The sequence below is a fragment of the Macrobrachium rosenbergii genome, chromosome 2 (assembly GCF_040412425.1).
Source record: "Macrobrachium rosenbergii isolate ZJJX-2024 chromosome 2, ASM4041242v1, whole genome shotgun sequence".
NCBI classification, from domain to species: domain Eukaryota; kingdom Metazoa; phylum Arthropoda; class Malacostraca; order Decapoda; family Palaemonidae; genus Macrobrachium; species Macrobrachium rosenbergii.
Genome location: NC_089742.1, coordinates 39317890 through 39331565, shown reverse-complemented (window position 1 = coordinate 39331565; position 13676 = coordinate 39317890). Strand labels below are relative to the sequence as shown.

General features: G+C 36.3%; 1 protein-coding gene across 1 annotated transcript in view; it reads right to left on the bottom strand.

The window, feature by feature from the left end:
- LOC136845323 (HAUS augmin-like complex subunit 3) overlaps positions 1–13676 on the bottom strand; it is a 42742-nt gene that overhangs the window by 9279 nt on the left and 19787 nt on the right. The window contains 5 exon segments of the mRNA XM_067115548.1: positions 2380–2515; positions 4560–4740; positions 5584–5718; positions 6208–6350; positions 9408–9518. Coding sequence (XP_066971649.1) covers positions 2380–2515; positions 4560–4740; positions 5584–5718; positions 6208–6350; positions 9408–9518 — 706 coding nt within the window.

The following is a 13676-nucleotide window of genomic DNA, read 5'->3' as shown; positions in this document are numbered from 1 at the left end:
TGCTAGTGATGCAACACTTGTAGGTGTAGTAAAGTCTCCACTTTTGAGAAATGAAGCTGCCCTCAGCCTCAATCGGGGCACGGACAGGATCAGAGAATGGTGTAGTCGGTGGGATACAAGGCTGAACTCCAGTAAAACGAAAACACTATTGACCATACAGATTTCCCACCCTATCCTACCCTTCAGGTGGATGGAGCTTTGCTAAACAAGTCTGAAGCTTTAACTATTCTAGGCGTAACCTTTGACACATCCAACTTTTGAGAAACATCTAATGAAAGTTTTAGGAAGTGCTGCACGAAATTTAGGTAATGTTCGTAAGGTCTCGTATAGTAAACCCCTCAAACTCATAGGGATGTGTACCACAACCCCAACGAATAGTTAAAATCCGTGAATGGTTAACAGCCCCCCTCTACAAATGCTTATAATTGCCTACCTTAAAAGTTCAAATACCAAATGTATACCTTAAACTAGCACCCTACATCAAATACCCTTCAAACTATTTACTGTATTAATCTTTGAAATGATATCATTAATACTATTTCAAAGTCATCTTAAACATTTTACCCTTAAAAATACATATGTATGCACTTCTAACCCTTCCAGCAATAAGAGAGAGAGAGAGATAAACCAAGTTGCCTACATCAGTTAAACAATAAAAAATGTCAATAATACAGTATATATTATGTATACCTTTCTATCAACCACTCTCCCTTTCTATCTATCTATCCATCTCTCACCTTTGGCATGCAGGTCAATATGTCAAGATATTATTTGACAGGTTACACCCTCACCCCTTGCTCCAAAGCTTTCGGACAATTCTAGGAAAAAGATGAGGGAAAAATTTGTTTAACTAAAATCTTACTAATTCACTATATACTGTATTTTCTTTAATGAACTGATATTTTGCTGTGTTTATTAATATTAATATCTGTCTGAAAATTAGTAAATCATATACTTATCATGCAAAACAAATAAACATACATATTACACAGTAAGAGAGAGAGAAAACTGAGAAAGGAAGGGAGAGAGAGAGAGAACTAAGAAAGGGAGAGAGAGAGAGAGAGAATTATTATTTTTATTATTTAATGTTATTAAACTTAATATTAATATTTGAAAATTAGCACTGTAAATCATTATTGTATCATAAAATGTATATGTACATACAGTACAGTACATGCAGTCCCTGGTTATCGGCAGCCTCAGTTATTGGTGATTTGGTTTTATGGTGCTTATCTAGCGACGACGATAACTGGATTTTCAGTGCTGATATGCACTGGTCCCCACTTAACAGCGGCCCCGGTTATCGGCACCGATAACTGGGGATCGGCGCTATTATCGGCAAATTTTGGTTACCATCACACCGTTGGGAATGGAACCCCACCAATACCCGGGGACTGCCTGCAATCAGTCACGAAACTAATATGAAAATACAGAATATTACTCTACAAAAAAATCCACTAATGGGTGAATTTTCCACAAATAATTTAAAGATAGGTTCCACTGAAAATTCTGCGAATTGCAGAGTCCAAGATTGTGAGAACGCAAATCCAGAGTGTTTACTGTATTTATAATATAGTGATAAAATCAATGCAACCTGTTTTAGGTCATTTGTACTCCCTTTACTTGAATACTGTTCTCCAGTGTGTATGTCTGCCTCTGCCAGAGATTTATCTCTTTTAGATAGTGGTTTGTGGTGATAGGTTTCTGTTCTAGTTTGTCACTTTTTCCTAAGTGTTATTTCAACACAGATCTTTCACATTCACAATTGGTCCCTGATCCCCTTTATCTGCCAAGAGCAACCAGATTTGCTGAACAGCAGCACCAATATGCAGTAAATGTGCCTCACTGTCCAACTTCTCAGTTCCAGAGGTCCTTTATTCCTCACACCGTTGGACTGTTGAACAGCCTCCCAGAGGAAGTCATGCAATTGGAACTTCAGAAGTTCAAGCGAAGGTGCAATACATTACTACCCTAATACTATTCTCCTTGCATTTTTATACATTTCTATCTATTTGTTAATTTACTAATTTATTTTTTCTTTTTAATAAGTGGAGTCTCTTCTTTCTATATTTCCATTTACCTCATCTTACTTCTTTCTAATGAACACCATATTCTTTGGAAGCTTGAATTTCAAGTCAGTGGCCCCTGTGGGCTTGTTCCACATGAACAGGTTTCGTCTTCTGAATAATAAAAATAATCATAATAATTCAATACGAAAAATAAACAAAAAAATCTGATAGTATAAAGTATCAATTTTATTTGAGTGAAAGATTAGTATAAGAGGAAAATGAAAGCAAAGAACAACCAAATAGAATCACAATATCTTATAAAACAACTACTGATCATCAATAGTACACTCACCATTCTTTCTCTTGTAACCATTGTCTTCATCAGACAATACTGAATTGATGGTCTTCAAAACCTGGAGAATGTCACTAATCATGTCACTCTCAACATCTAGGGCTATCCTAATCCAATCATGTCTTGCCAGTTGAGATATCAACTGATCCATAACCTGTTAAAACATAACCATTATTGCAAAAAACCTTTCTACTAAATGAACTTGGCACAGAAATAATTGACTCCATAAGTGGGGTACTGCTGTCAGTGCACTGTAGGCATTACTTAAGGTTCTTTGCAGCACCCCTTCAGCCTATAGCTGCAATCCTTTTCATTCCTTTTAGTGTATCTCCATTCTTATTGTACTTCTTCCATCTTACTTTCCACTCTCTCCTAATAATTGTTTCATAGTGAAACTGCGAGGTTTTCCTCTTGTGACACCCTTAAAACCTTCTTATTCTCAAATTTCCTTTCAGCAATGAATGATTTAGGCCCCAGCGCTTGGCCTTTAGCCTCAATCTTATATTCCATTCCATAGAAATAATTAAAATATTTAAAATGAGAATTTCATAATAAAATTAAGTTTCATATATACTTCCCAAGTAACTACATAGATATAGTTTCAACTCACGTGGCAGCCTTTATTTTAAAAATCATGGTAGCACTTCAGTAGTTTAGTGTAGGTGACAAGCCCATCCACTAATGGGAGTACTGGACCTAGCAGAAAACCTCAGCTTGTGCCCAGGACCATGAGAAGGGGAGGAGGGTAGGGTTGACTCCAGATACAAAACTTGTAAGGTCGCCATGAAACTTTAATTTTGTTAAAAAATATCATTTTCATATAAGTATTTTACCAAGTAATTACATAGCTGAATCCCCCATTGTAAGAGAGCTACTGCAGGTGAATACTGCCTCTGGTGCTCATCTTAACCTGTAGTGACATGGCGGTAAAGCCACAGGGAGCCTCTTCTTTTTAAGTGGGAGCTATGCAGCATTGATAGGGACCGAGCAAAGCATATGTAACCCCTTGCCCTGGGTGCAGTACCCATATAAAAAACATCCAGACAACGCTTTCACCTAAACTGAAAACACCATAGCCCATCCACTGAGACTGGTGGGTACTCCAGGTACATTGTAGACCCAGCTCCCAAAAATTCGAGTAATAACTTAAAGCACCCTTTCCTCCCTACTACATTAATGCACCCTGTACCTACTGCAAATTATATGTCTCCTTACTAAAGGGTCATATGAAGACTTGATCAACTGAACAAACCTTTGCTACAATAGCAAAAAAACTGGATAAACTTGAATCTACCACAGTCATAATCACTAGCAAAAACTGGAAACTGATCCTGAAAGCTTTCAAAGCTTCAGGCTACTCAAAATAAGCAACTTACCACCGGAAATCCAGCCATACAACAAAATCCAAAAGCTGCAGCAAAACCCCTGATGTCACTTGAAGAGCCGGCAGAAAAACAGAATGAGGTTTTCAGGTCATTTCCATACATTCAATAAGTGGGCAGGCTTATTCTGTGTACACTAACCATTTTCTACCGCAATTTTTCTAATTTAAGGCCGTTTGAGTTGAAACTATAGCTATGTAATTACTTATGTTACATTTCTAAGAAATTTTACATCAAATTCCTAATAATGCATGACAACAATGATGATACCAAAAAAGCTTATTTTCTATATTTTAACCAAAAAAAAAAAAAAAAAAAGGCATCTGAGCCAGATTATAGTCTAGCTACCATCCTCTAGCCTTAACTCTTACTGTGACTAAAGTTCGCATTTTTCAAACTACCAAACCTAATTTTCTTCCATCAAGAAAACCAGTACAGCTATCTCAATATTACACTCCTGGAACTTTTTTTTTTTTCTAAATGATCCTGATTTACTAAAGGGAATTTTTAAGGCACTATGCAACAGGTCTTAGCAAGTTTGTTCAGCATAGTAATATATATAAAATTCACTTGCTGCCAAAACTGCTTAACATCCCATTGGTTAGAATGTATCTTGATATTAAACAACTCATATTTCTATTAATAATTTAAAAATAATATATTTTTATAGGTTTTTGTAGCATTTCATAAATTCACTATGTAAAAGAAACTTAGCTACCAAGAAAATAATTAGTGATCAACTGATATTACAAAAGCATTCAAAGGAAAAAACTAAAAATTATACAGCAGAAACATAAACTCAAAGCAAACACTTACTATTTTCTGCTTTTCAAGAAAATATTCCTGGCGCTTGCATTTCAACTGATAATTGCCACTAATTGTCTTTGTACTTTCTAACTGTGCCACCTCTGCTACAAGTGACTGGAGAATTTGGTGCTGCTGCTGTATTTCATGACTTAGCAGCATTCGAGAATTCAAAGCGTCTACAGTTTGCTGTCTATAAAAATAAAAGTACGTAATTATTATTGTACTTCCATGCAAATTCCAACATCAACATTTCCCAGATAAAATTATGAGATTCTGTAACTGTTCAATGTAAGTCACTGTTCTGAGCTATTACAAAATAAACATACTGAATCTCTTACTTTATGATGTTCAAGAATTATTCATATCATTAACATACAGTTCAACCAGACCACCAAACTAACTTTTATAGCCTCATAATGATGGTCTGAATGCGTTGCTCTTAATGGCTATACAGTACAGCATTACCTTATTTAAAATATCACAACTTGAAAATTTAATTATTGGTACAAAACACTAACACTCCATACATGCAAGAAATTCAATAAAAAAAAAAGACATCCACAAAATTAGAATAACCTGAGACACTTTTTATAGAATGAAGTTTTAAATAAATTTTTCATCAAATACCTTGCAAAAACCATAAAATCATCAATCATACTGCACCTTCCTACTAAATTTGGGTGCTTATACACAGGCTAAGCCACCCTAATCAACAAATCTCAAGACTTAGTTTGTATGTCTCTCAAAGTGGAATGTTACAAATACCATTCGATGGTGAGGGAGTGACATACGAGATCCCAAAAGGGGAACCTACTACGTACCAAGGTTGTCTGCAGTGTCCCTTCTGCCTACTGCCACATTATTTTCTCCCTTCTATTCAACTGTTCCCTTCTGACCTCTTCCCCTCCACCTGTACAACTTCTTTAATTCACCTTGCTACAATTTTCATGATAATAAAATATCTAAGTTGTGCTCATTTAGAAGTAAAATAGTAGCATGCATGTTATTTCTCCAAATACATCTGAAAACTTACTGTATCATGGGTGAAGCTGTAGGAAGTTTTTTTCTGTGAATTGCTGACAATAGCCGGTTAGCTTCTTCAACCTCTGCCTGCCGTCTTGCTTGCAAAATCAGCCCATCTAGACGTCCCTCTTCAGTCTGTCGCAACCTAATTAAAACAGCCAGATATATAAGTATTTTAATCTACATGCTTGAAGTGATATAGATAAGAAATTGCAACAGCTGAAAAAAGGAAATTCCTAGGTTTGAGGAATCTAACCAAGGTGTAGACATTTTGCTTGCTTTAAGGAGGTAACAAGACTTAATAAAGAGTCCCTTTCAAGTACTGAACCACATGCAAAAAAGGTTCATTTACTGCAAAATTTAAATCCAGATTTAACACCAACGTAACTATTTAAGTATAATCATTAAAAACGAACTTCAATATCTATAAGGGAAAACAAAATCTAACCCAAAACATGAACAATTTTCTAGACTTCTACCTACTAAAAAGTTTAATTCCAAGTTTCAAATATGGCAATGCTCAAAAAAGTGCATGTTATAACAGCCTCAGTGATACAGGAACACCAGTGTGTTTCAAATTATATTATACCAAAATAGTAAAACTACTAGAAACACATTTACATTTCACACTTACAGTCTATCAAGTCTATTAAGTTCATTCACGTTTTGCATGTATTCTAATTTTCCAGCACCTCGTACCAAATGCAGATCAAGATTATCTGTATCCAAGAGACAGTACTCTGTAGAATCCTCTATTCCAGCTACTACTTTAACACCCTGTAATAAGGATATTGATATGAAAATAAAGTACTGCTTGAAACAAATACTACAGTATACCTTAATCAACTATCCACAAAACAAATGACAATGGAAATCTTATAAAGTTTATAAAGTCTAACTTATTTGAATGCTCAATACATACCCAGTAAACCCTCCAGTCTACAGCTTATAACTGATTATGGAGACTCACCTATTCGGATTTAAGGAACATATATACACATATGGAAAAACTGTCCATTTGCAGCATTTTTTCACTGAGAAATATCTACAATTACTGTATTTTCATCATTTTCATGACTAAAAATGCACTTTTTGTGATAAAACTTAAAATACTCAGGTACCCAGGTAGTGCTTGAGTTACAATAATTCGATTTTGTGATGGGGTAAGCAATTAGTACCAACATGACAATATTTATAAAATATTTTTAAATTTTGCGAAGGCGCAGGCAGCGAGAGAGACCAAATTACAATAGACTAACTCCTTTTCCTCCATCTCTTTATCCCATCTTCTAGTTAAAAATGTAAAAGAGAATGATAAAAGTTTTGTTAGTAGTGTTATATACTCTTGCATAAAGGTGTATAGCCATAAACAGCTGAACAAGAAACTGTTGTTTTGCTTACAACCGAATCGAACAACATAGCTGTTTTACTTGTAGTATTTCAACCATCGACGCAGTATTTTGCTGCATCATGTAGCTGATTTTGGTCCCCATTGTCTGGCTTTTCGCTAATGACTACAGTGTACAGTACATTATCGTGCATCGGCAACGTGGATGAAACTCGACTGTAAATAAAACTGGAAAGAAAGTATTTTAATCAAAACTACCAGGCATGAAAGAACACTTATTACTGCTGTTTTCACGCTGATAAAAGATAAATACTTAAAGCTTGTATTATGATAATATCAAGTGAAAATAGCAAACGGAATCTTGATATTTTTTACACAAAACAAATATGCCTCCAAACGGCTGTCATCTATTAACGAAAAAATTGCTACATCAATTTCACAACGAGATGTATTCAAGTTATATTTCAACTTAAAAAGACTTCATAAAACAAAAATAACCTTTGCACACTAAATAAAGTACTGTAATAGAGATTCATTTACAACTAGAATCAAGAAAAGCGTGATGAACTGAGTTGAATACGCTTACTAAAACTTAACGATAATCAAGGGGTCCTCAAAACATTGATCGCAGTTTATAATAGAAAAGCAATATAAGAATATATACAATATTATTGGACCGTGAATGTAAAGCATAACATTTTTGAAGATCCAAAACTAAAAGATGCAACAACATATTATAAATGATGTTTGCAAATATTTATTAAGCATAAAATAATAGAGTACAGAATATAACCTTTTCCTGTTAGGACTAATCCACGATATGTAGTACAATATAAAATAATAGGTTGCACATTTGTTATTCAATTTCTCTTGTATTGAATTATCTTAAGTCAGTTGATGAACCTCTCAGAATTAGCCGATATTAATAATTACTTCACTGTATATGTATACAATAATAATTTTATAGTGTAGGCTAGACTACAATATGTCTATTTGGCACTCAATACCCTAGTGTTGGCTAGGCTATATTCAAGATACGTTTTTCCAACAAATGATGGGTATTTTGAACCCAACCCCATCTAAGTTCGACTAAATTCGATTTCAGCTAAAAATTTGTGGGGAATGCATCCCCCGTAAATACGGGGAGTTTACTGTATAATAATAAAGCAACAGAAACCTTAAACCTTATGTCTGATGGCTCAAAAGCACCAGTTAATTATATTAAATAGATAACTAATGTATCTATATATTTTTTTACTTCATTTACCCATTTCTCTACCATAATTTTATATCAGCCTCCTAACAAAATACTCTATCATAAAAAAGTAGCTGTTGAGGAAATTATGCTTATTTGTGAACACATGGTATTCATTCTGAATCTGATTTAAACTTAACAAATACAGGCAGTCCTAGAATGTTATTGGCAGTTCCTTCATAAACGGGCGTGACAATCACCGAAAATCAGCGATAATAGAGCCAGTCCCACAATTATTGGTTCTTGATAACTGGTCATCGGCACAGCATAACTGATTTCTACAATCGCAACGATAACCAGGATCTGGGCCAATAACTGGGGATGGAAACCGTTATCATCATTGCTGTACTAGTACCGTGAAACCAGATCGCTTCTGACCGAGGCCCTTCCTAACCATTTGACTATTTTTACTACCTAAATGCAAAATCATGTGTACAATGCTCAACATGTCTGAAAATGCATATAAAATGGATCAGAGTTGATTGTTAAAGACAGAACATAAAATTCCAAAAAATTTACTTGAATCATCTCTTCATCACAACCACCTTCCCTAACCTAAAGGGTAGGTTGTCTTAATGTGGCTTTTCCAACCATTTCTATCAAAAGCATATTCCCCTGCTACACCTTTCTCCAAATCTCACCTCACTTTATGATTCCATCTAATCCTCTGAATCCCTTTCAACCTTCTACGCATAACAGATTCCACCCCTGCCTTCTTCATTCTCTCCTTCTTATTCATCTTTATCTCATGCCCAAAGCACCTCAGTCTAAACTTTCTCATATCAGTAACCTTAACCAGTCTGATACTTCTAATTTCCTAATTTTCTAGCGCCAAAATGTAGTGTGACCCACCAAATCAACGTTATTTCTCTTTGCTCTAGCTTCTGCTCCTCCTTTTTTCTTAATGCCCAAGTTTCTGAACCATACATCATCAATGGTCTGATTATGGTAAAATAGATCTTTTAGTTTATTTGGCATTCTTTTATCACACACTAGCCCCTCCGCCTCCCTCCATTTCTCTAATCTCAACCTCAGTTTCACACCCCGCCTCCTGGCTTTATGGAGATCCTAAGTACTTGAATACTAATGAATATATAAACAAATATTTATTAGAAAAAATGTGGGTATGTACATAGCCTATACTTTGGTTATGCATGAGTGAATTTATTTAAGAATCAGAAATAAATGAATATAGTCACCATAAGCCTTTCAAAGATAAAAGTGCACTTACTTCTCTGAACTGTTTTTTTATATATCCCTTTAACATGTCTGTAAATTTTGCTTCTTCCAGGTGCCATTCGCCAAGATCTAATTGTGAAATAAACCTTGCATCTTCTTCAGTCTATGGAAAAATTAGAAATTCATGAGTACATTGATTAGGTTGGAATGATAAATGCTAGATTCCAAGGAGTAAGAATATACAGAATTATGATAGAAAATGATATATGCTACATTCCAAGGAGTAAGAATATACAGAATTATGACAGAAAAACGTCTAAAAGTTTTGTCTTCTCTGTTGAAAAAGTAAGCCATTCATTTAACACTGCAGCAAAAAATTCCATAAGTGTATACAGTACATAAAAGATACACACAGCAATTAACAATCAAACAATTACATAGCCTACTTCAAGATGAAACCCTGGGAACATCACTTTCATTTTATATAATGTTATGATGAACTCAAAAGCATTATATTTAACCACTTCCCTTTCAGGTTTTTGTTTTCAAAAATATATAAAAAAAATAAGCTGGTTTTAACATTTATTTTTATAGTTCTTTAAAAGTTAATATGTAGTGCATAATTTTTAGTGAAAAATTATTGAAATATGTCATGTTTACATTTTCCCCAGTTAACTCAGGAGTCATAGATTATGCTGTTTTCAATGTATTTTCAAATCATGCATTATTGTAAAGAATTACTTTGGACATTAGAAAGGTAAAAGGAAGAAAATAAAATCTAGATTCATGTAACATTCAAAATTTAGTATTTTTTTCATTTTTATTGGTTCTAGTAATGAACTTTAAGAACATCACTGGAGCAGCATCAAAACAGTTACAAAGTAAACAAAGCACACCAAAATCTATTGACAAAAATGCACACTGAACATTTCCTATGGGGACTGGAAATATAGAAAATAAGAATTCATCAAAGAGCGAATTCAATCATGATGACAGAAATAAGTAGGAATATTTTATGAATATGAACGAGTATTCTTGAGACTGTAAGAAGAATACATGGCACTTAATCACAAGAATACTCAGGATAATCATGGGAAGGGGTTAATCCTTTACACAGTAAACCATCAGATGCCTCTCTAAAATTTTGCATATAGTTGTGCTGGTAATACATCTCTGTGACTGGAAATACCATGATCATCATATGTAAATTACAAACAAAAATTTCCTCCTCATTCTACAAAAATAACTAATTGAAATTAACAAACATTTGTACTACTGTAGTACTGTATCTTTACATGTATTTATGTATGTATGTACAGTATAGTGACAGGTGACAGAGTACACATATATGTTAGTTTGAAGATTGTATGAGTAGGACTGAGAGTGGTAGGAGAGAGCCATGATACTGAGAGTGTAATGGCCTTGAATAGAATGTGAGAGAATGTTTTTGGTCTGAGCCTTAAGGGGTTTAGAGAAAATGTGAAAAATTCTCAAGACTTCAAAATGTTTAATTCAAAATTTCAACTATAGTAATAGTGAAAAAGTGCACTGTACAAACTAGGTGATTTAACTGTAATGGTAGGTGACAAAGAATGAAATAGCACTGTGGACAGATAGGGAATTCCTGGAGTACAAGAGAATGGAGTCTTGTGAAAATGTCTTTGGTAAGGCAGCTTTACTATTGAAAATATAAGGTTTCCAAAGAAAAATTACATTTTTATGATAAAATGATATTTTTATGATAAAACAAAGTTTTGTACATACTACCCGGCAGATATATACTTAGCTATAGTCTCCTACGTGCCGACAGAATTTCAAAACTTCATGCACACGCACAGGTAGGTCAGGTGATCAACTATACCCGGGCTGGGTGGCGGAATAGAACCATTCCTTTTCTAATCAGATTTTCTCTTCCACCTGTCTCCTGAGGGGAGGCTGGGCCATCAATCGTAATATATCTGCGGGTAAGTGTGTACAAAACTTTATTTTATAATAAAAATATCATTTCTTGCATGCAACACCTCACAGATATATACTTAGCTGAATGGCACCCTTGGAGGAGGGCAAGAGACAGCAAATAACTAAAAACGGGAAACAACATATGTTGTAGGATAAACAAAACCATGGTTCTTACCTGATTGGGCAGAAGACTTCATGGATACTGTCTATGAGTCTGCTTGCCCAGGAGCTTCAGCGAGGATGTGACCTGTGACTGACAGCCCTTCTGGGATCGTGTGGCCACGGGGATGACCCACTAACATGGCCGAGGCCTAGCTGGGATTGTGTCAAGGGGGCTGACCCACTTACATGACCAAGCCTACACCTGAATCGTATCAATGGGGCTATCCTCTTATATGACAGAGCTAGGTGTCCATAAAAATACAAGGAACATGACAACCAATCCCACCACCTGACAATCCTAACCTTGTTAGTGATAAGAATTGAAAGGAAGCATAACTCCACCCACCCTCTTCAACCAACCATAAAAACACATCACCAAGCCTTAAAAACAACTGAATTAACTAAACTAAATAGGATTGATTCAGCTCCTGTCCCAGCGCACCGAATCCGCAGATATGTATGCTCCTAGAGAGAAGCACTTATCATAATGCTACTCTAATATCTCGTAAGTAATGAGATGCGAACGTTGAATTACACCTCCAAAGGTTTGCCTCTATAACAGACTGGAGACAACGCCTTGTGAAAAAGCCAAGGATGTAGCAATGGCTCTCACTTCATGTGCTTTCACTCTAAGGGAGTTTAAAGTGCTCATCCTCACACCTGAGATATGCGCTTCCTGATGACGCCCCAATAAAAAGGAAAGCGCATTCTTTGAGATCGCTTTCGTGAAGGGATCCCCTGACAGAGCACCAAAGACTTTTCAACCGATCCTCCCAGCAGTAATTTCTTCTTTTCTATGTAGAATTTAAGGCTCCTGACAGGGCATAGAGTCCTCCTCCAACTCATGTCCCGTCACTGAAGAAAGACCTTTAATTCAAAGGTTCTTGGCCACACGGTTTTAGAAGGATTTTCATTCTTCAAGCAGAAGAATGGTTTAAAGTAGCATATAGCTGAACCTCCTTAAACCCAACTTTTACTGCCTTAGGCTTGTATTTCACTTATTATCTCTTAGCTGAGGCGAGGCAAAGAGGAAAAGTGACTTCCTGGTGAGATCCCTGAAGGAAGTTGATGAGGAGGTTAATTTCAGACATTAAGAATTTCAAGACTATGTCTAGATTCCAACTGGGAGGTTTCAAGTCATGAATTTCGACGTTTCAAAAGACCTTATAAGATCATGAAGGTCTTTTGTTTTCTAGAGATATTCAGATCTCTGTGTCTGAAAACTGATGATAACATACCCCTGTATCCTTTAATTGTGGATACAGCGAGGTTGCATTGTTCCTCAGGAAGATAAGGGAAATCTGCAATGTTTGTCACAGAGGTACTGGAAGAGGATATCTTATTGGTCCTGCACCATCTTCTAAAGACCTCCCACTTCGACTGGTAGACGCTTAAGGGTTGAGGATCTCCTGGCTTGCAATAGCTCTCGCCAGCTTTGTGCGAAAAACCTTTCGCTCTGACCAGACCTTCGATGGTCTGAAGGCAGTTAGACTGAGAGCGGGAGACTTGTGGAATCTGTTGAAGTGGGCTGTTTGAGAAGATCGTTCCTGTGTGGAAGCGTCTCTGGAAAATCTACTATCCATTCCAGTACCTCTGTGAACCAATCTTGAGCTGGCCAAACGAGCTAACAGGTCAGTCTCGCGCCTTCCATGATGCAAACTTTCTTACCATCCCAGGATCTTGAATGGGGAAAAGCACACCCGTCTAATCCTGTCCATTCTAGGAGAAGACTGTCTGTTGCAACTGCTCGGTCCGATATCGAGAGCAGCAGTTTTCCAGTCTTGCATTCCAGTGGTTGCAAATAGGTCGATATTCGGCCTTCCCCACAGGTTCCACAGCTTTTCCGCAGACTTCTGAATGGAGAGTCCCGCTCTGTGGGAAGGGACCTGATCCTTCCTGCTGAGAAGGTCGTCCCTCACATTCCTTTCCCTGTACAAATCTGGTGAGGAGTCTGATCTTCCTCTCCTGAGCCCATAACAGCAACGTTTTTGCTGCATTTCGTAAAGGGAGAAAGGAGTGTGTTCCTCCCTGTTTTCTTATATAAGCCAGGCAGTCGTGTTGTCTGGAGTTCACTTGGACTACTTTGTCCTGAGACTAGGGAACACGAAACTTGATGAGAGCCAAATGAACTGCTGATCAGTTCTTTTCTTGTTGATGTGCCAGTTCACCTGGTCTCCCTCCCAGGTGCCTGACACTTTCT